At 35.5% G+C, this 23,933-nt stretch overlaps 1 protein-coding gene across 10 annotated transcripts; it reads right to left on the reverse strand.

Annotated features, from left to right (window-relative positions):
• Window positions 1-4,602: 4,602 nt before the first annotated feature.
• TRA2A (transformer 2 alpha homolog) lies at window positions 4,603-23,933 on the reverse strand. 10 transcript variants are annotated; one of them, XM_061165086.1, is made up of 9 exons: window positions 23,714-23,932; window positions 23,117-23,184; window positions 13,490-14,212; window positions 10,128-10,227; window positions 8,772-8,960; window positions 6,913-7,028; window positions 5,802-5,930; window positions 5,420-5,487; window positions 4,603-5,260 (listed from the first exon to the last, which is right to left on the reverse strand). In XM_061165086.1, the coding sequence occupies exons 4-9, from the start codon at window positions 10,158-10,160 to the stop codon at window positions 5,250-5,252; spliced, it is 546 nt and encodes a 181-aa protein (XP_061021069.1). In that variant the 5' UTR covers window positions 10,161-10,227; window positions 13,490-14,212; window positions 23,117-23,184; window positions 23,714-23,932; the 3' UTR covers window positions 4,603-5,249. The 10 variants fall into 10 exon arrangements, with proteins under 10 accessions (XP_061021069.1, XP_061021072.1, XP_061021068.1 ...); XM_061165089.1 differs by having other exon boundaries at window positions 13,490-13,623; window positions 23,095-23,184; XM_061165085.1 differs by having other exon boundaries at window positions 23,095-23,184.

A 23,933-nucleotide genomic window follows, 5' to 3' on the forward strand; every position in this document is an offset into this window, starting at 1 on the left:
GCCCATCAGGCTCCTCTGTCCATTGGGATTCTCCAAGCAAGAATCCTCCAGGGGATCTTCCCAACCCGAGGATTGAATCCAGGTCTCCTGCATTGCAGGCAGATTCTTTACCACCTGAGCTACCAGGGAAGCCCTAACTAACTTTTACTTAAACTCAAATACAACCTTCTTTTTTTATACCAATTCAGTCTGTCTGGAAAGTCAATTTACAGAATTCTCTAATACAGTAAGTACTAAAGAAGTACTAAGAATAATTATTGATATGAAAAGGTTTCTGTGCTCTGTAACTGTTAGATTAAAAATATAAACCCTGACTGTATATATTTAATAAAAAATATACACTTAAAAGTGGTGAATATAATTTTATGTAAACTATACAATAAAGCTGATCTAAAGAGCTAGAGGAATGATTGATCAATGGTACGAATCCCCATGACTGAACAAAATGAAACCATCTAAAAGTCATATTTTAAAAAGAATAAAAGACAATCCTAGATCATGGTTTGCAGTTTGTCTTTTTAGTTTCCTTTATTCCTCAGTCTTATCTTTCATGACATTGGCATTTTTGAAGCATATAGTCATTTTATAGGCTGCCTCTCAGTTGGGAGTTATTTCTCCCATGATTAGAGTCGTTATGTATATTTTGTGGACTGTCACAAAAGTGATATTGTCATTAGTGTTTCGTATCAGGAAGCACGTGATGTCCATCAGCTCCATTACTGTAATGTTACCTTTGATCACTTGTTTAAAAGATCTCTGCCAGGTTTCTCCAGTATACAATCAGAGTTGACTCTTGAACAACATGAATTTGAATTGTACAGGTCTACATTTATGTGGCTAATTTTCCAGTAGTAAATACTACAGCACTACATGGTCCTGGTTGGCTGAATCTGAGAATACAGAGGAGGTGCAGATATACAGACAAGCCCCTGTGTTGTTCAAGGGTCAACTGTATAAACTATTTCCCTTCATAATTACCAATTATCTTCAGGGGAAAGATGTTCAGACTGTTTTTCTCATTCCTCACACCTTTACCCTAGTTTTGGCATCCATGAAAATCTTGCTTAATTATTACCATCATGGTTGCCAAATGGTTAATGTGTACCTTCATTTTTCACATTTAGGTATCTAATTCATCTGTTTAGTTCAGTTCAGTTCAGTTCAGTCGCTCAGTCGTGTCCGACTATGTGACCCCATGGACCACAGCAAGCCAGGCCTCCCTGACCATCAACAATTCTCGGAGTTTACCCAGACTCATGTCCATCGAGTCGGTGATGCCATCCAGCGATCTCATCCTCTGTTGTCCCCTTCTCCTTCTGGCTTCAATCTTTCCCAGAATCAGGGTCTTTTCAAATGAGTCAGCTCTTCACATCAGGTGGCCAAAGTATTGAGGTTGCAGCTTCAGCATCAGTCCTTCCAATGAACACCCAGGACTGATCTCCTTTAGGATGGACTGGTTGGATCTCCTTGCTGTCTAAGGGACTCTCAAGAGTCTTCAACACCACAGTTCAAAAGCATCAAATCTTCGGTGCTCAGCTTTCTTTATAGTCCAACTCTCACATCCATACATGACCACTGGAAAAACCATAGCCTTGACTAGATGGACCTTTGTTGGCATTAATGGAGTGTAAGGCAAGGGTTTGTCTTCCAAATAGTAAATTTTACCATCTCTTAATTTTTCTACCAAAATGAAATGTCATCTTTATAAATTCTATGTAGTTGGATCTATTCTGGATTTTATTCCTGTTTATTCAATCCTACGTACATTCTTCCATCTGGTCCTTGGAATAACTTCATCCACTCCTCCCAAACTGCCCATCTTATAGAGGTTATTATAAGCGGTTAACAAACCCCTTCCCCCTTTTGCATGTTTATACATAAATTTTGTGTAAGGATTGGAATATTTATACTACTAGGTCTTCCCATTCAATAATGTATAATGGAGTAGGGATCCTTGTATACAAGACAAATGTTTTTGGTTTTCTTCTTCTTGAATTTGCACATATTAAATTTACATTAAAAAGTGAAAACCCTAAATAATTGAGAAACCAGATCATATAACCTGTACTTTTAAAATTTAAATTGTATTAAAAGTATGTCTTCACAAGCAATTTTTTAAAGAAATACTTGTTAATGTAACAGTACTTGAAAATAAAATTCATGTCCCTTTTTATGCTTCAAAAACCATTTTCCATTATGACTACTCTGCACTTGATTTTGTAAATATCAAATAGAATACTTCAATTATCTGACACTAGGGATGTTTTGGATAATTGAATTTTCAAGGTGACTTAAGCAGCAATACTTTTTTCTTTTTCTGGCTGCACCATGTAGTTTGCAGAATTCTTAGTTCCCTGACCAGGGATAGAACCCAGGCCCCTACAGTGAAAGCACTGAGTCCTAACCACTGGACTTCCACGAAAGTCCATAATTATTAAATTGCCTCTTCCTTTATTCAACAGATTTATATTAAAAGTGATTCTTAATCTCTTTTTAGGGTCATTATGATTCAGCCTAGACTCCTTCTGTCATATCCCTTTTATACTTCAATTTTAACTTGATGGAAATTTTGGACTGGGAATTTCATCAGTTAGCAGGCTCCACCAATGACTTCCCTGTTAACTCACTCATTTATATATGTATTCATTGGACACTTACTCTACCAGGAATAACAGGTACTGTAACTATTACCTCATTGTTTACAAATGTGTTGACAAAGAGAAACCTGGTAGGCTACAGTCCATGGGGTCGCAAGGGTCGGATGCAACTAAACAAACTATACATAAAATTTACCATTTTTAAGTGCAAGATCTGTAGCATGAGCATGTTCATTGTTACACAACCACCTCCAACTTTTTCGTCTTCTACAACGGAAATTCTATTTAAGTTAAAATCCCTATTCAACCATTTGTCCTTTTTTCCTAAAGCGATCAGAGAGCCACATTTGATGCTTTAAAGCTGTCACACTTCAATTACCCATGTGTCCCAGTTTACCTTTGAGGGAAGAGTAGGATTAGGCCCTCTCTTCATTTGAAGAATGAAGAATGAAGTTTTTCCAAGTTTGTCAATTTTATCCCCAACTCACTGTTAAAGGATGTTGCCAGTTATATTCCCTACATTAAGAAAGTATTCTCTCAAATCTACAAAGCAGTAATTATAGCAGTCTGATAATCACACCCTGAAAATCTATTCCTGGATTAAATTACCATTAGAGAGATACAACAGTTCCTCCTTTCACTTTCTGTAGTTTTAATTACCTAAGGTTGACCAAACAATCCAAAAATATTAAAATTCCCAGAAGCAATTCCTAAGTTTTAAATTGTAAGCCACTCTGAGTGATAAACTCTTGCACCATCCTGCTTCATCCTTCTTAGGATCTCCAACCATCAGCATCATCATAAATCCATGATCCAGCATCACCTGGAGCACATGATCCTCCTCCTGACATATTACCAGGTCGACTGTAACCTAACAATGCCTTTCATTCACCTAATTCATCACATGGGCACTGAATCATCTCACATTATCATAAGTTTGAGAATGCATTCATGCACCTTTATTACAGTATGTATGTGTAATTTTTTTTTGGCCACATTGTATGGTTTGTGGAAATCTTAGTTCCTCCACCAGAGACTGAACTGTGGCCCTGAGCAGGCAGTGGAGTCCTAACCACTGAACTGCCGGGCTATTGTATTCTCTACATACTGTGTCTTTAATCATGTTCAGTATCTCTTTATGTGGCTATTAATTCTCTTCCACATTTTGACTAACATTTTTACTTTTTGATGATACATAAATTTTTAAAGTATTCCTACAGTCAACAAATCAGTGTTCTCATTAGGGCAATGATTTCCAGTCTTTAAATAACCCCGCTTAAAGAACAAAAATCCTGTAGGGACCAACAAGAGAGAGCTTTATTCTCTAAGATAGCCCTTAGTGGCAAGTTAGCTTTTTTTTTTTTGCAAGTTAGCTTTTTAATAAAGATGTCCGAGGTATTTGTATTCCATAGATCTCACTGAGCTAGCATACAGATCATAATAATCTAATTTTATTCCCATTGCTTTGAGGGACAAAACAAAGGAGGCTCATGTTCCTATACTTTTTTAAAAAGGTCACCTGAAAAATCATCCACCTCTACATTCAAACAGCTTCCCCTTTCATTACATTACAGTCATTTAAGTGTGTTTTCCCATTAGAATGTGGGCTTCTTGAAGACATAAACCATGCTCTTTATCTTTTCTTCAACATTGAATACTATCAATATTGATAGTTGACAAAAAAAGGGAGGAAAGAAAAGGGTTTTTCAAGACTGAAGCATCCAAAAGCACTAGGAAAAAGGAAATCCAAGTTAATCCAGTTATATTTTCCCACTGTACCACAATAAAGAAAGAGTCCCATTTTCAAAGAAATTAACTTTTATTTGAAAGACGACTACTCCCCCTCACTACTTCTAAGAACTCTATACAAACAGCCTGCCTAAACCATTGTCCCAATACCAAAATTTCTAATAGCAATTATACAATTGCTCTAAATAATAAATAATAAGGGCTGTCCTTCACTGATTAAACTTTAATAAATTCAACACAAAAATCACACTATACGTTTTTAAGTTTCAACAAATGTATTTTAAATACAACATGTTTTGCAGGAGTCCACAAGCTTTTCATTTCTAAAAAAAAAAAAATGATGTAATTTTTAGGGTTCAAAAATTCTGTTCTTCAAAAGAAATGACCAAGTAAGCATTTTTTCTATAGCTTCAAACTTTCTACACTCAACTATTTGACTGTTCCATGCCACCCCAGACAAACTTGACCTGACTGAACTACTACTAACTTCCCCAAAAGAAAGTTAAAAAAGGAGTTTGTAGTAAATGCAGACCTCTAATACAATGTCTAATACAATATCTAACACAAAAGAAGCTTTAAAAAGATCATTTCTTTCCTCATTTTGATAAGCTAGGAGTGAATTTCCCATAAAAGCAAAAAACAAACAAAAAATCATTTACAAAGCTTAACACTGGGGGTTCCTTTTTTACTCAAGATGTTTAACTACTCAAAAATGACAATTACATCTTTAAGAATATAATAAAAGGGGTGGAAAATAGCAATACAATTGACAAAGTGTAGATGCTAAACAAACCAAAGATTCTTTAAGGGTTCTTTTTGAGGAGTAGGAAGGATTAGAAGCTTGGCGAAGTCCAGAATTTAAAAAAGAGAAAAAGATGTCCTCAACTGCAACCGCTCTGCTTATTAATAGCGTCCTGGAAAAGAGTTAAAAAAAAATTAAGTCAAATGACAATTACAGTTTCACTTGCCTAGTATTTTCCCAACTATTAACAGTCACCATACACCCTAATTTTCTAAAAGAAGCCATTAATTACAAATAAGGTTCTCAATGTGACAAGCAAAAGTATACATACTTGGGCTGTAGGATCGAGATCTTGATCGTGATCTGTATCGACTGTAATAAGGAGAAGGTGATCTTCTTCTGTAGGAAATAAAAGATTACTTAGCAAAGCACATAATCACTACATTGAAGCAGGCAAAAACAAAAATTTCATCATTCAAAATAGTAGCAGATCTAAGATAAGCTATTAATTTTTCAATGCACCAACTATACAAGGTGAGTATTGGCCAATAGAAATACACATGCCTCTTCACTGCAACCAGAGTATCAACACTGGACTGCCAAGGAAGTCCCATATTTCACTCATTTTTATCAATACACATTAAACAAATTCAAAGTGCCAATACTACTATTATCATCTAATTCAGAACAGAAATCATAAGTTGCAACGTTACCTATACCGGTAATCATAGTCTTCGTATCTGTCGTACCCACGATCATACCCTCGATCATAGTAAGAATCTCGACGTCTGCCACCTCCTCCACCTCCTCCTCCGCCGCCACCGCCACCGCCACCACCACTGCTGTAGAAAAAGGTGAAAATTCCACATCAACAGGAATGATTATTTTCTATTATCATTTAATACAAATAGATGCTTAAATAAAATGGAAGAAGGTAAGAGAGAAGTAATAACCCTTTCATGCCAGTTACTTCAATGTCTTACTTTGTTGACTCCTATGGTACTCTGCTTAATTATTTACAACATAAATAGCCAGGAATAATTTCACTAAACTCTACAAATTATAAGGCACTTAGAACGCACTATCCAATTCAGTAAGACCTTTTCAATAAGGTGAAAAAAAGCACTGTGCTGAGAAAAAGTACCAAAGTACTAAGACGTATGTTCTATGACCAGTTCAAAAGCAGTTAATAAACCTCAAGAATTTAAAAGTATCCAAGCCTGAACACCAAAGAAAACTAACTACTTTATACTGAAGTCCAGCACTAAATGTTAAGGTCTAGTGTTCAAATATCTATCAGTGAATTTAAATTCTAAGCCCTCTTTTCCTTGTTGTTTTCCTAACTCTTAATCATATGGACATTATTTTCACTTTAGTTTTCAGTGGGCTCTCCTTGTCAAATCCTTTTTTTCCCCAAGAGGCTTCACATTAAATGAAAGCCTATATTCCTTCTTTCCCTCTCTGGTTTTAATATATTAAAAAACTTTTTCCTATACACAGAGGCTTCCAAGGTCACATAAATACAATGAGAAGTATTTAAAAGCATACTGTATTTTTCTAGTGTTTAGTAATTTTTCTATTGTATAGTACAAGAAAAGAACTAGGAATGCACTTCAACTAGTTTTAATTTGTCCCCCTGCTCAAATATACATATAAAAAATTAAAGTGATTCAAAGAACATATATAAATATATATTCACATCAAGTAACTTTCAATTATAATTACAGGGGAAAAAACTTTTATCTCTTGATTAACCAAAGATGTGCAACATTTCTGGTGGCTTCCTGACTCTTAAAATTCAGCTTAGGAAATTCGAAATCTTACTGAGTTGGTCTGCCCATGTATATGCCTGGTGTTGGTGTGTGTGCTCTCTTGGTGATAGAATAATCCACCCGAATTCTTCTACCATCCAGTTCCATTCCATTTGCCCTTTCCATAGCCTATAAAAGAGAACAGGCACAGAAAGTCATGCATAACTTACCAAGGGGAAACTTTCAAAACTGAAAATCTGGTAAACATTTCTTTCAAGTAAAAACAGCAAGGACTTGACATAGTAATTCCTGCTATATGCCTGTCAATAATAATGAATTTTCAATGTATACAAGAACACTTACGCAGGCTTGTGTTAAAAGTTATAAAGAAGCAATCACAGAACCTGCAGAATTCTGAGGCTTCAGAATCTAGCTTCAGTCTGAGCAACTCAAAGCACAAAGTGCAATTCAGTGAACAGGTCTAAACTAGTCAAGCCGTTCCTTAAAGAACATACTGCCACCTAGTGAGCTTCAAATACAAAGGAACTTTCTAATCTGCCACCAAGATTATACCTGTGCTCATATTCCCTATCATTCTCCCTTTGGTACTAATACTAATAAAAGCATTAGTAAATCAACCACTTTAACACATTTTAAGAAGCATTTTGGAACTAAGTGAGCTGTCATTTCCGTTTTACCTCATTCAGAAATAAACCTAAGGAGCGGGGGTGTCAAAAGGCAGGGCAAACAAGCTTCACATTTAAACAAATTTTAATTGTGATATTGTCTGCACTTTTACTTCAGGTCAGATATCCTGGTATTTCTAAATTTACACCTTTATCCTTTAATTGAGAACAGGAAAAAACAAAACACAAATATGCAACAATAAAAAACCACTAGTCTATCAGTATGTCTATCATATAAATCCCTTCAACTGAGAGCATTATTTTGTTAGACTTATCCAGGTTTTTCAACAACACTACCACTGACATTTGGCAGTGGTTAATTCTGGGTTGTCAGGGGCTACCCTATGCATTATAGGATGTTTAATATCATCCCTGCTTTACTACCAGATGTCAACAGCATCTATTACTGTTGAAAGATATGCTTTTAATATGACTGTTTATACTGTAATCAAACACTACTGATACAAAGAGCAATAATGATCTATACCCAACTACTGTCCCATATAAAATGGTACAAAAAAGACAAGCCAGTACCTTCCATCCTTTAACAAATGAGCTTCAAAAATTCCTTAAAATGGAATTTTCAATTCAATCACCATGAACTTTTGAAGGCAAGCCTATTGCTTCCTCTACAATCCATTACCTAGTACATTAGAACAACACTATTTCAAATCTCTGACACTGACTGGCATCATTCTGTTAGGCATATTAAGGGCACTAAACAAAAACGAAAAGGTACCAACTCTTTCCATGTATTATTTTTCATTTATAGAACAGAATGATAGATGAATATTTTTTTTTAAGTTTTTTTTGGATAGATGAATATTAAGAGAATAGAAAAACAAAGCTCTGTATAGACATGGAGATAATTAGACACAAAAAAATTAAACAGATTAAACCTAAACACAATTTTCAAAAAGTCAATGTAATCACTTGCTTAGAGCACGAATAAGGCTTTTTCAAAAGAGAACACTTAAATACACTTCATCTTTTCCATTTAATTCATACACTACTTCACAAGGCCAGATTTTACTCAGGATATACCTATATGCATTTTAGCTGGAAAGTGAAACTGAACATTTCAATTTTAACACTAACAGGCAGAGTTTAAGTCATGTCAGAGAATTAAAGAGCACATAATGTTTATGGAACTGGAAATTTATTAATCAACTTTCAAAAGTAACTCAATACTAAATAATGCACATCAGAAAATTTTCAAAGTGACAAATATAACACAAAAAATTACCTCCTTTGAGTCATCTATTCTCTCGAAATAAACAAAAGCAAATCCTCGTGACCGTCCAGTTCGCTGGTCATAAACCACATTGACACCACTCAACGGTCCATATCGAGAAAATACTTCGCGAAGATCTCTCTCTGTTGTGTACAAACTGAGGCCAAACACTCCTAGACAAGTATTGGGATCAGGATTCGCCTGTTGAATAAAGATGTTATTTAAGTTCCAAATTAAAAAAAAAACAACAAACATACAGAAACACTTTTGCTTAGGGCACTTCACCCAATACACAAAGTCACTTGGGAAACAAGAATTTAAAAGGAAAAAACTAGATGAGCTATATTTTACAGTTCACAGTACACGCAAGCCTTCTTTAGAATATACTTCAGGTTATAGACTGAATAAAATGTCCCTAATTCACTAGTCCAGCAACTTTCAGGACATATACTAAGAATTTATGTTTAGTTTAATGTCTATTTCTAGTTTATTCAAATGTTTTAATCCCTTATAGATCTGTACTCAACCTGACTTCATCTGCAATTGCTGATTAGATTCCCCTCTTCTATTTTCACTCTTTAGCAAGGATATTCTTTCCATATTTGAAAAATTAATGTGCAGATTTCAAAACATTAAATAACAACAGACCCCATCACCGTTAAATACAATCAAACCTCAATGTCACATATCCAAGACTCCATTTCTTTATCAATAATAAGGTAACCTGTCTCACGGAAAGGTTAACTGCATATATTAATGCACCGAGGAACTTTGCATATTGCTCAGTAGAAGTGTTAGCTTGGTATTTCCTTGCTACCCTCTTCCCATGGTAAAACTTTTAATCTCAAGAATATTTTCAAGTTAAGCTTTTTATTTCAATTCCTGCAACATGTTTTCCCCCAAATTTCTTTTAATGACTCCAAAGTCAAGAAAAGAAAATACACTTGAATGCATATAAACAAGATTCATATAGCCAAGGATGTTTCTGGAGTACCACTTCAAAACAGTGCTCTAGCTCTTACAAAAGCAAGGTTTTTTTTTTTTTTTCTTTTCAAAAGCAAGGTTTTATACTATGACTAAAGACACAGGAAACACATAAAAAGCTTTCATTAACTTAAAAACCATATACACGTTGCTACAAAAATAATACTGAAATTGGACAAGACCATCCTTTCTATGTTCATGTCTTTCTTGGGGCCAGCAGCCTTGATACAATGTAAACCACTTGTGTTTAAGAGTAAAAACAGTACATGCAATTTGCATTGAACTTAAAAATGAAAATCATGTCACCGTGTTGTAATCTGTTGGTGCTTTTTTTAGAATGTAGCGTGATCATGACAAAAAAAAAAACAACAAAAAACCATATACCCTGCTGCCTGTATGTCTTCTCCGGTTAGACATTGGAGAATGACTTCTGCTCCTTCGACGCCGGTATTCTGGTGTGTATGACCTACTTCGAGACCGTCTCCTATGAGAGTGAGAATGGGATCGGGATCGAGTGTAACGTCTATGAGAATGCCTCCTTGACCTCGACCTTTGAGAGAAATAAAATTAGGTAAAGATACTGGAACAAAATGGCTAACGCTGTTAAAAATCAAAAATAAATGGACACCAGCTGAAGCCTCTCTGGAAAAAAACAGATTGGTCATTATTTTAATCATCAAATACTTGAAGACATCGCCTACTCACCATATAAGCTGCTTTGTATTAATAACAACATACCACTGAGCCTCATTCCATGTTTGGTTTGAGAGCTCCCTATTTGTAAACTGTCTTTTTGGTATGTGCACAGTAAATTTTTACAAATTTTGTTAGTGATTCATTCGTTTTACTTTAGCTTTCTGCACTTTTGACAATTCCAAGGACCTATAAGTATATCCCTGCTTGTTTTCAGCTTGTTTTAGAGGAAAAAGTATTCTTCCTCTTGTAGACTGTATCTCCTCCTAGTTTCCAGTTAACTTTTTTCAACTTACCTTACAAACATGTTAAGGCTTCACCTTCTTTAAAAAGAAAGATATCAACTAGTACTAGAAAGAAAATTCTTTAATACTCTACAACATGGATAAACCTTGAGGACATTATGCCAAGTGAAATAAACTAGTTATAAGAAGACAAATGATTGTGATTTCACTTAGATGAGATACTGAAGAGCAGTCAAAATCATAGAGACAGAAAGAAAGATGGTGGTTTGTCAGTGGCTGGAAGGGGAGGAGAATGAGAGTCCTTGTTTAACTCGCAGTTTCAGTTTTACAAGATAAAAAGAATTATGGAGATGGATGGCTGTGATGAGTATACAAAAATATGAATGCATTTAATACCATACTCTTAAAATGGAAAAAAAAGACAAAACAAACCACCAACCACCATCACAATAAAATTGTTTTGATTCTTATTACCTTTCCAGTATAGTCCTATATTCCCTTCATGGTTAAGTATCATTTCCTCTCCAGTCTTTCCTTAGCCTACTGCTAAGTCACTTCAGTCGTGTCCGACTCTATGGGACCCCATAGATGGCAGCCCACCAGGCTCCGCCGCCCCTGGGATTCTCCAGGCAAGACTACCGGGGTGAGTTGCCATTGCCTTCTCCGCTGCAATCTAGCACCTGCTAAATTAATTCATCACAACCTAAACTGCCCACCTAATCTAACAGTCCTCATGTTTAATGGTCTTCATTTTTTCAGACCTTCTACAGCATCTCACCAATTTTTCTACTGCTGATTCCTTAGTTCATCTACTGTTTGATTACTTCCAATTACTCACATTCTTTTCATTGCCAAGAAAATGGAATTTCTTATTACTATTCATCTGATTCATCCTTAAACACCCAGACTAGTAGTGATGACAGTCATACAAAAAATAACTTCTATGAGGCACTCAATAAATGTTATAAATGCTAAGGGCCAGAAAATTTAAACAATAAAGCTGAGAGATTTTACTAGGTAGACACGGTAAAAGTGTTCTAGGAATACCAAGAGCAAAGGTTCCTTGGCAAACAATTCTGAGTCGGAATGAAAACAATAGCATGAATGGCCTACTATCCAAAAGAAATTAATCATGGGGAGGTGGGGTAGAACAAGAAAAAACTTCGTGTCCATATAGGAACACTGCACAGGGTATTTTCTATTTTCCTTAGCATTAATTTATAGCTTCAATTTAAAAAATATTAATAAAACTAGTTGTTAATAAAATACCAACTGTTACATTTAAATGTGCCGGTGCTAGGTATGGAGGGCTGACAGTACTATGCCATTTTACATAAGGAACCTGAGCATCTCAGAGGGGCTTGCCAGGTAGTACTAGTGGTGAAGGACACACCTGTTAATGCAGGAGACTCAAGAAACAAGGGTTCATTCCCTGGGTCTGGAAGACCCCCTGGAGGAGGAAATGGCAACCCACTCTGGTATTCTTGCCTGGAGTATCCCAGGGGCGGCGGAGCCTGGTGGGCTACAGTCCACAGGGTTGCCAAGAGTCAGACACGACTGAAATGATTTAGCACGCACCCACAAGCATCTAAGAATTTGGTATCCACAGGAGAACCAATCCCCGCCCCGCCACAACAGATACTGAAGGAGGACTAAAGTAATGAAAAGTGACACGAGTACCTATCCTTTCTTTAAGTTAGACAGTGATAAATATCATGAAAAAATTAGGAGTAAGGGAATAGAGTGTGCACACTGGTATTTAATGTTCTCCAGTGATACAGGAGCACAAAACTGAATCAAGTGATGATTTGAGAATATCATGAAGGAAGAATATTCTAGGTTGAAAGTACCAACCACAGAAGTCCTAAAATGAAAATATGCTCACTTCTGTTTCCACACCAGAATTCTACGGAGCGCAATTCTGCACATGTGGATTCAGTTAAATATGTAGAGTGGTTAACAAACCAAGCACTAGGCTGGATCCTGGATACAACAAAGAAAAAGAACTAACTGTAGATTACAAGAAAAATACAGCCTTTGATTCTTGTTTCATGTCCCCTTGCAAGCATACTCTATTCAGAGACATAAATTATGTCTTTTAACAATGACTTATCAAAGTAACTGTCCAGATTTCTTTTAAGTGTTCCTCCCACCGCTCCACAACAGTACACCTGAGGTGTCTGAAACAGTGAACCCTGCAATGGCTCACTAGTCTTTGCTGTAATCAGGGGAAGCGGCTGGAACGCTGAATCACTCCAGCACCACTTTCCAACAATTCTATCTCATCAGAGGATCAGAGTTCCACCCTGGACCTAATGGGTCAAAATCTTCAGTTAAAGAATGTAGCTGTAATGTGAAACTTGAAAAAGCTTCTCAAATCATTCTGATAACCAGTACAACGTACATATATCAACCTTTTCTGAATTAAATTTTATGCCAAGTCTCCAATGGAGAAAATTATCCTTTTGTTTTGCAAATATCACTGAAATAAAATCAAACAATAACCCTCAAATGCTAAGCACATTTAAATCAATCAACACATATTTAATTTGTATTAATAGCGAGTAATAGCTCTAGATTAATAGGGCTAACAAAAGATTCTACCTTATCTAAGTCTTTGTATCTGTAACATACCACTGATTTCTAAACTCCATTGTTCAAAAAAAAAAAAAAAACACACCTCATGATTTTGAGTGAAATTTCCAGAAAAAAATGCAACAAAAAATGAGGGATTTGGTAAAAACCATTGCCCAGAAAAATCCAAGAAAAGCATTTTAAACATACTCACGTATTATTTTAAACACTTACCTGGATTTTGATCTTGATCGAGAATGGGATTCAGAGTGTTTGGAAACCCTTGATGGACTACGAGATCCTGACCTGCTCTCCGATTTTACACGAGCAGGAGTTCCCGTTGGAGATTTTGACTGAGAGCGAGACTCCTAACAAAGAAGACAGTATTACAAATGGCACTGGTCACATAGATGCCTAACACCTAACATTTAAAGTACCGTAATTATTTATATTGATTGCTCCTGAAAAACAAATGGTTAGGCAACACCCTCCAGAAAAAATTTCAGCTCATTAATAACCCATTGTTAATACTGCTAACTGTCCTCAATAATTCCCTACTTGCACCAGATCACCAATTCTCTATTAACTAAGTAATCATGCAAATTCATCTACAACTTGATCATACAGACACTGGAACATAAACCATACATTTACTTAACCTAGGACCCATTCATTCTTCCAGATTCTTTTAATTCTACTTCACTCTTGCTTTCTACTTCTCTTCATTCTTCATTGAGTTTTTCATTTTTCATACTTCGTGTATTCTTCCCCAAAACAATTCAAAATAGCCTTAAAAAAAATATTCAAGGGCTTCTATCTGACCAATCTTCTGTTCAATTTTTTCCCCCATTCAATTTTAATTTTCTGATCTTTAATACTTTTCATTAGCCTTCTTTTATCTTGATTTATCTTCCACATTCTTGGAAAAAACTCTTCAATTTCTTCACGAACATTAACCTTAATGGAAAAAGAACATTTAGTATATTTAAGCACGTGGGGATTATAAAACTCTGCTGGAGTTCAGAATGTTATCTACCAAATGGAAAAGCCAGCAGGTAAAGTGCAAATAACTAGTTTATTAAAAAAACAATTTTATAATCTTTAAAATTGTTCAAAACTCTAGTTTTCTAACAATTAAAGAGAATTTACTGAATTTCTCTAAATGTTTTTTACCATACTGTTCACCCTCCTCCCCTTTCAAGTTTCATCCTAGTTCCTAAAATGTGAGCAGTTTTAATATAAATACTTAATTCAAGCATAACTCTAACATTAACTGTAACCCCCCCCCCCATACCTATGTCTTAAGTTTTCACTAATTTATAACCTGAAGATTCCCAATGATCTCAAAATAAGCTTTCCCTAAGCCAGGCTAAGATACCAAGATATAGTTAAAGCAAAGCATCACAGGCTGGAGTATCTGTACACACCTATCTAAACTCAACTATTATAGGACACATGCTGAGGTTCAGAGAAGTAAAACACAATTAGTAAAATTACTAACATTTCCTGATTGTTTGACCACTATCTTTGCTCACTCTGACTTAACCAGAAAGATACAATCTAAAATAAAACAAGCACACTGAAAAAAAAAAAGGGGGAGGGTGGTGGAAGATATATGAAATTTAAAAATTTTCCCCTTTGCCTTTTAAGTTTCTAGAAGTTGTATATTTTTGCAACAGAGCCATTTTAAAAATTCTATTTTATCCAATGAAGTATCATAATGTACCCTACAAAATTAGTATCATGGTCTTTATTGTTTATCCTACCTTTTTTATAGTTTTTGCATATTTTATATAGTTATGCATATTTATATTCCCTTCAGTGACAATATCATTTATCAGAAAACTGACTGGCTTCTTAAAAAATTGGATATAAATCAAAACTTTCCAAGTCAAATAATTTAAAACTTATTAGAAGCCTGTTTTTAAAATTTTGATAGATATATGAAGAACTTATGATCAAGGTAGGATGGACAGTTTGGTTTCTCTGTCCATTTAACCCTTGATTATTAGTGAAAACAAACCCATTTTCCACCAATTTTCATTTATGTCATTAAGATTATCACCCAACTTCCTTGAAGTTTTCCTTCAGGCTAATGTCAAAGACTTATTTTTCCAAAAACGGTACTATTGATGCTGCCAGGCCTTTTTTTTTCCCAGATGAAAACAAACTGAAATAGATAGCTACCCTTTGGTTCAACATCCACCTTTTCCATTTATTTACCTACAGAAAGTCTTTCACCACATCTCAGATACTTTCTAAATTTCTGGACAGATGCATGGAACAGGCATAGCAGTTTAGGTTTTTTCATTCACTGAAACTGTAAAAGCAGCATATTCAGGACTAAAAACAAAAGTATGGCCACTCATTTGTAATTGAAGTCTCATAGGCCAGTTCATTACCTATATTTCATTAGGTAAAAATATACCCCCCCCCCCTTTTGGCTTTCCCTTATATAAACAGATCCCTTGGTATAAATCTACAAACATCACTACAGCCCTTGTTATATACACAAAAAACTTTGTGTTCTGTGTGCTCTGATACTCTTAAAACCTTTCATTTTTAAGACAGAAGTAAAAAGTTTATATACTAAAGACTTCTATCATAAAAACAATAGTAGAAAATTATTCAATAGTGCTGAATGTAACCACTTTTTAGGTATTAATGTTAACAAGGTAACTAGGTAACAATTTAAATTTTAAATCTCATTTCTGGCATAGCAACCCATTGGAAATGTATAATTTTCCTTTTAGTTTGTTAACAAAAGCTAAGATATGACAGAGTATCTTTTGCTTTTTATTATCTAAGGTGTCACAAATACCTAACCTCCTCTGTTACCTACCTTTCAATTTTTGTATCAGGGAAACCTCAAACTGTATCTATTTTTTCACGGAATCATTCAAGGTTAAGAAAGAGTGCTCATAACCCCCCCTTTAACTTACAAAGATGTCAGTCATTTTAACTTCCAAAAACAATTTAGAGACATCTAGCTAAAAAGGTAAATCAACAACTGTCAGTAAACTTAAACTAAAAAATAAAACTACAGAGCATAAAAAGCTTTTACTCTTCACTGTGCATTAGAAATAAGACTATAATAAGTCCTTTGTGGACAAATATTAATTATTCTTTTCCAGCTTTGACTATCTTCATTATGAAATGGTAATATCAACTTTCCCCATAGAAATTCATACAACTATTCAGAATTTGGAAAAGGAATTAAAATTGCAAAGAGAAAAATAAACATTGAGAAGGGTGTTATCTGTCCCGTTTCACTAGAGACTACTTAACCTACTCTTAAATCTGTCAAAAGTTCTGCAAATTCCTAAGTAACCTGCATCTGGACCCACCAACCAATATAGTGCCTACTTGAAGTGGGCAGATTTATGACAACCAAATCATATCACAAATTTTAATAGAAATATATCTTAAGTAGGCTTCTAGTCTACCTTACCTACTATAAACCAGGAGCTGGGCAGAAAGTTCTCACAGAACAATCTGCTAAAATAGTGTTGTTGTTTTTTTTTAACTATTCTTTATTAACAAGAGGCCTCTAGTGGTAGCTGAAGTACACAGCCAAAAATAAGAAGGAGCTAACTACAATTACTAAGAAATTACTATGGTGTATCCCATACAAGCAGTGTAAGAACTGTCTATGTATAAATATACCATGACCATGTACTCAATCTAATAATTATCTATGTGTAAAAATATTACAACCATGTACTACTTTTTAATCAGGAAAAAGGTTTAAACATGCACATGTAGTTGCAGAACATGAACAAATCCTACAGCAAATAACTAGTGTCTTTTAATACAGCTAGTATATTATAGATAGAAAACAAATTCCAACCATATGTATGCTTAATACTTAAAGCCTATTAAAATAAACCAATAAAAATGTTACACTATAACCCATTCTAATATTATGGCAAGGCAAATTCCAAGGCAAATGCCAAGTAACAGTGCCAAGTTTACAGAAGTTCAAGTCTATATGAATATAGTCTAAGTTTTTAAAACAGATTCTCAAAATGTATTTCTCTACTACTTTGTAAAATTGAGAGCTTTCACAGAAACATACTAGTGCATTTAGGTGGACTATACGTGGGGGTGGGAGGGATTTAAATTACCCAAATAACTTATATTTATTGTACTAAGAACTTCATTCTTTAGGACTTGTGGACAACAGCCTGTGTTTATTCAATTGACGTATTTCCGTCTTTCAGTTTACAGCAGTTCTGCTTCCTTCCTTTTGAGTATTAAGCTGTTTCTTTTATAGATCCTTAAGCTTACAAAAGAAATATTTTCACTATTTTTAATCCATAACTAGTATTAAAGCAATTTCTTAAAAAGAAAATACCAACTGCTCAAAATATTAGCTATTTTTAAATAATTTACCTTCTTTTAAAGTCCAGTATGCTGCATTCTAAGTGAGATTAAAGTGGTTTTTGTATCTACAAAGGCTCACAGATATTCTAACTTGTATGTCTTTATAGTCTCTAAAGTTTGGGATAATTTTGGCAAGGTGTTATACAAATTATTAAAGAACTGGCAGTTAAATTTAAACTCATGTCACACTGTGAAATTACCTGTAAAATTTACAAATCTTCCGTACAAATTTTATTTATTTAGCCATGCCATGTGGCTTGCGGGATCTTAGTTCCCTGACCAGGGATCAAACCCTTGATCCCTGTGAAACATGGATTCCTAACCACTGGACCACCAGGAAATTTCCTTCTGTACAAACTTTAAATGTGGTTCATAAACCAATCAGCTTATACGCTATGATCAGTTGTCCAAAAAGCTAGTGTGTAAGCAGCAACTTCAAAGGTATAGAAAATAAATGTAAAAGGACTAAAGTAGTTTAGCTATATTAAAACAAATCACTAAGAACCCATTCCAGAATTTCCTAGTTATGTTCTCATCTTTTAGTGTTACGGAGTATTTACAAATCTTCACTAAGACTACAGGGCCTTAGTTTCAAGGAAAAAACTTAACTTTTCTTCTGCCTCAGACTGTTCAGGTCTAGTCTCTCACACTTGGTAAAACTCATGAGACAATAAAGATTATACAGAACTACATTATGGCAGTAACTTGAAGGAAGGAGGGGAAACCACATTTTCTTTCATTATTTCCTTCTCAATTTTTTTCTTTTTACAGTGTTTACTGATTCCCCATCCAATCATTACCATTTTCTCATCTTCACTTCTACTAAACTGGTTACGATGTGTGAATAGTAAGTATTAACTGACTCAGCTTGAGGATATATACCTTTTATACCCAAAGGGGAGGGGTCTCAGGGTTAGTTACATGACTACCGAGCACCCACTGATGCTATCAAGAGGTTTTCACAGTATTTACAAGCTCTAAAAAACTTATGCTGATTACTCAAGGCCATTTTTACACTTGTATACTACACACTATACCATAAGGACATAACTTCAGTTCATTTACAAAATTAAGTCCATAAACAAAGTTTATCTGTATTTTAAAAAATGACTCTCATCTCTAAATATTAAAATCCCTTGACAGTCTTTCAGATCCCAAGACTCTTTATACTCGTTTTAGGAATGGTACAAAAGAAGTATCTATGGCAAATCTGTAAAAGTACAGTTAGGCATCCTGGGTACAACTGGTTGTACTGTTCCTTTTAAAAATTCCACCTTCTGCTTAGATTGTGCAAATGAGCACCCTTCAGTGAAAGAATCTCAAATATTAAAATTTGAATGTTAAAACATGTCCTTAAATTTTACAAATTCTCTGCTTAAATAAATGGATGGGGAGAACAAAAAAGTATTAAAATTGGATACATATTACTTCAGAAAAAAAATTTAACTCAAGAGACACAGACTATTCCCTAAGTTTAATACTCCTACTAAAAGAATGGAAGCCTTATTACTCTTTTGCAACAGGTTGATGTGATGAGATATGTAAAATTAAATTGCTGAAGAAGTTAGACTGAATTTTTATTTAAACCTAAACTGCTAACTTTTTTTTTAACGTTCTTATCTATAAAATAGGATTTCAACTTTATTTGTATTCATTAAAAAAAAAAAAAAAAAGACAAGAGGGTTTTTTTGTAAAAAAAGAAACTAGTGGCCAAGCTGGGTTTTTAATGGCACAATCATCACCCTTATTATTACAAAACAGGTTTCAAATAAGAAAAAAAACAAAAACGCCTTCTCCTATTTTTTATATTCTTTAACAAAATATCTTAACACACACAAATTTGAATTCCAAATTGATAGATGAATTTATGTTTTGCTCTTCACTTTTATTATCCAGTTAATCATCTCATATATTAAGAATGGGAATCCTAGGGTCTTTAAAATATCCCAGCTACTCAAAAAGCCAGAACAAGCTCTCAAAACAGGATGCCAGAATAAGTAGTATCCTTCCTCTTCAGCAATTTTACTAAGTATACACAATCATGGAATTATAAGATAGACTCCTTCATGATAAAGAATCCTTAACCTAGATTAAAAACTCAGGACCACTGTTTAAAAAAAAAAATTGGGACTCAATGTTTTTCTAAGTTTCATTTAAAAAAAATTAGGGAGGGACTTCCCTGCTGGCCCAGTGGTTAAGACTCTGAGCTCCCAATGCAGGGGCCCCAGGCTCGATCCCTGGTCAGGGAACTAGATCCCACATGCTGCAACTAAGACCTGGTGCAGCCAAATAAATGAATAAATATTAAAAAAAACAAAAACAAAAAAAAAAAAATTAGGGAAAAAAAATTAGGGGTAGAGGGGAATAAGTAAAATAACAAGAAAATATTAATTTCTATTCCCCTTAATTTCTATCAAGGATACTAGAATTTTTTGAGATTGAAATTCTAATTTTAGTTGAAGTCGTACACAGCAAACTATTCGTTATTTTTATGAATATGACATGCAAAGAAAGTCAGCTCAAGTGCCAATCTCACTCCTAACTCCAAATAAAGATAATCTCACTTAAAATTCTGTTAACTTGATGCACATGTCAAGCAAACTGCTTAAATGGACTTATTTTAATAAGTATTGCTATTCTTCTGGATCCCTTGAAATTGTCTTGCTCATTCTTTACATCCCACTGCTGTCCAGTTTAGATCAGATTTTTCACAAGCTTCTTCCTTAAATATTTTAAGTGTGCCCTGCTGCTCTTCCTATGCTATTTTCTGTTCTTTGCTAAAATTCTTTTCATTATGCTACTCTCAGAATTAAGAATCTATCAATGGCTCCTTACCACATATTGGATTAAGTCCAAATTCCTAAATCTAGAATTCAAACTCCTCCACTATCTGACTACACAGTCAAGCCTATGTAGTCTAGCAACCTCCTCATTGTCTCATTTTTACAATCAATACTCGTATTTCCCTTATCATAATATGCAATGTTAAGTCTTACATACTAAATAAAACTTTTCCTTTCCTCTGGGTTCACAAAATCATTCAACTTCATTTTCTGAATTTCTTATTAATTCTATCATACAGTACTTGATTATATTCTTCTTTTTTGTTTTTTATATTCTTTTACCCAGATTTGAGCTATCAGTTATCACAAATCAGACTCCAAATTCTCTCTTTCGACAACATCTGGTCTTTACAAAAAAGGTAACAGATGCTTAATACTTTCGAAGGGAATATGATTGATTAACTGCTAGGATGACTTAACAAAAATTTGGCAAATTTTATTTTCCTTCCTAAAGCTCTTTTATGTTTTAGGAAACTCAAGAGGTAATTATCTATAATGGAAAATTAAGTTCTTGTAATTGTTCTTAGCAAACTCCATTAACAGCTCTGAGACACTGCCATGGAGTGTGCTCTTTTAAGAAAAGTAATCAAAATATATACATAGCATATTTCATGCATGCAGTGAGCAATGGATTGGGACTTGCAAATCTCAGATTCCTGGCTGCATTGTCTTTTGCGTATCTGTTTTTAATTTCTAAAATGGTAAGAGTTCTCCAGCCATTGTAAATTAGAAAATATGTCAAAGATGGTGAGGGGGGACTGTAAAACGCTATAAAAGTAGGAACTATTAGTATCAATCCTCTTTCTTTAATATGTTCCAAAGTTTCCATAGAGTCACTCTCTAATTTTAAATCTTTTCAATAAGATATGGTTAACATATGTTGTTTATTCCTTACATAAACGAAATGAAATTTGAACACTGACCTATTGACATTTTCTTTGTTTTAATAAAAAAGTTTGAAGTATAACAACTACTTAAAACATTTCAGAAACACCATTTAAAAATCCTTTTCTGAGACTCTCTAAAACGTTATTACCTTTACGTACAAAGATAACACAACAATTGTATTTTATAAAACCAAGGTCACTATAGTTTAAAAACTAAAAGCACTGCTGAATATGAAACTGCTTTAAGAGAACAAAAAAAAGTATATCATCAGAAAACTGTCTCCCACTCTTCTAATTCTTCTTCCAATTATGAACAATTACCTCAACCTACCAAAAAAACACAAAAAACAAAAGGTAACTGGTGAACGTACTGAGTTCATTAACTTGGGTATCAGATGTGAAAAATTATTTCCTATGACCATGAGCACTGTAAAAGAGGAGGAAAAGGTAAAAATGCCTTTTCCTATTAAAATATATAGTTAATGCCTACATGCATTTTAGCTTAAAATTGGGTAGGAATCTCACATATATTACTTTCTTAGCTGGGTAAGGTAACAATTATCTAGAACTTGTCAAATTTCTCAATTTGATGACCCTCCCCCCCCCAAAAAGGTAAGACCTCAAAGGAAAATAAGGTCCCCAAAGTAGTTCTCTTCAATTCCCCACAAACCAAAACAAACATTAACTCCCCAAAATTGTACTTAAGTTACTGACAGTAAAATTTCTTCCCATTAATAGCTAACATTTTCAAAACAAGCAGCAGCTTACAACTACCTATTATCAAGCATTACACGATTTTTAAAAAAGTTTTCTTGGGACCGTCAATACCTCACCCTAAAAAATGAGCAGGTAATTCATTGATATCTACAAGCTTTAGATTTTAATTGAGAAAACCAATCTTAAAGGCATTCAAGATAGCTTTTTTGTCTTAACCTCAAAAAGAACAAAAGTCTAAATTGACCTTCTTCTGGTTTAACCGTCTGTTTCCAGATGCTTATGAGCGTCTAAAAAAAGACAAAACTCATTCCTTCCAGCACACACCTAAAGTGTTTTTGATGCGTTTCCCCTAGTGACCAGAATGCCAACACAGGAGCCAGAAAATGCAGCCTGGGGATTGTTTTCTTTACAGGGCTTTACACTAACTCACTTCCATCAATTTTCACTAGAGGGTAACTTCCGAAATATAACCCAATCACTGCTAAACGTCCTAGTATCTTTAAGCTGAGGATAAGGTTATCTTTGTGATGTTTATACTCATCACACCGAAAATAATGAAAAACTTCGAGCCCTCTTTGCTGGAGGATGGGTCGAGAAGAGAAATGGGAGAGAGAGGGGCTGGAATTTTCAGGTAACCTTTTTGAGTTAAGAGAATAGCACACACTATTGTAAAAATATTGAGCAATGAAATTTGTTCAGTTATGTAAGATTAAGACAGAAGAATCCTTTTTGTTTTTTACCGTAAAAACCTGTAAAGGAGTGGTGAGTGTTTAGGTTAAAGGTCATAGGAGGAAAAGCATTGGAAGTTGAGATATAAAGAAGAAAGAAAAAAAAAAAAGCCCAACATTAAGGAATTAGAAAAATAAGGCGTTATAGCATTTCCACATTCATGTTGAAGTGAAAAGAAAGCAGAAGGGACAATAAAGGAGAAGGGCTCCTTGCGTAGTTTTCCCCTCACAGCTCTCGTCTTAAGAACGCTTAAGGGTCGGTGCGGTCGTTGACTAACCACTTCATTAGGCTCGTCCCACCTTCAACCTCAAGGCTTTCGCCTTTATAGACGCAACGCTGCCGGTTCCAACAGAGACGCGGCCGCTCACTGCAATAGAGAGCCAAGGAGACACAGGCCCCAGCTAGTCCCGCGCCAGCTTCTCCCCGCCCGGACAGCAGCCCCGCGCACTTTCGACCCCGAGACCCTCTACGATGCTCGGGGTCGCCAGAATCGCCACCGGAGGAAGCACCTACCACTATCCGGCCGGAGGGGAACTCCCTGCCGTCTCCTCCCGCCCCACCGCGACGGGGACCTACACCTTTGAACAGCGATAAGGAAGCCTCGGGGTGGGAAGAAGGCAAGGTGCCCCACGGGGCGGGTGGGAATCGAACCCAGGAGTCCGGCTATCAGTCAGTCTCCAAAAAAGGGGGGAGAGGGGGTGATCCGTGGTATTTGGGGCAAGAGTGTAACCTAGAAGCCATCTTGGGATGTGAAGAAGCGACCTCGATGGCTCCAGAGGCTGCTCCCAGCGGGCCCCCGCAAGACTCCCCGCAACCCCGCCCGACCGCGCTCGTCCCCGCGAAACCCCGAGCATCGGGGCGGCCGCCGAAGACGGCTCCCGCGGCTTTGTACTCACTCTGCCCTCGAAGTTGTTCTCCTCTACATCACTCATGTCGGCCAGGCGCTCCCCAGAACTAAATAAGAGACAAGTCTCGGCTTGAGGGCCGATGGCCTAATCAACCCGCTGACTGGACCGTGGGGAGGAGGAAAGAGTCGGCAACAACGGCCGCTCCACTCCACTCCCACTCGGTCGCAGGCTCCGGCAAAATGGCGCCGGCACCGCCAGAAACCTTCTG

The sequence above is a fragment of the Dama dama genome, chromosome 18, assembly GCF_033118175.1.
Source record: "Dama dama isolate Ldn47 chromosome 18, ASM3311817v1, whole genome shotgun sequence".
In the NCBI taxonomy this organism is placed as follows: Eukaryota; Metazoa; Chordata; class Mammalia; order Artiodactyla; family Cervidae; genus Dama; species Dama dama.

Coding starts and splice junctions, on each gene's coding strand:
- TRA2A (XM_061165079.1), bottom strand. CDS start 23,749: ATGAGTGATGTAGAGGAGAACAACTTCGAGGGCAGA. Junction 10,294..13,489: donor CGATCAAGATCAAAATCCAG/GTAAGTGTTTAA, acceptor TTTCTCTCAAAG/GTCGAGGTCAAGGAGGCATT. Junction 5,931..6,912: donor TACATGGGCAGACCAACTCA/GTAAGATTTCGA, acceptor CTTTTTCTACAG/CAGTGGTGGTGGCGGTGGCG.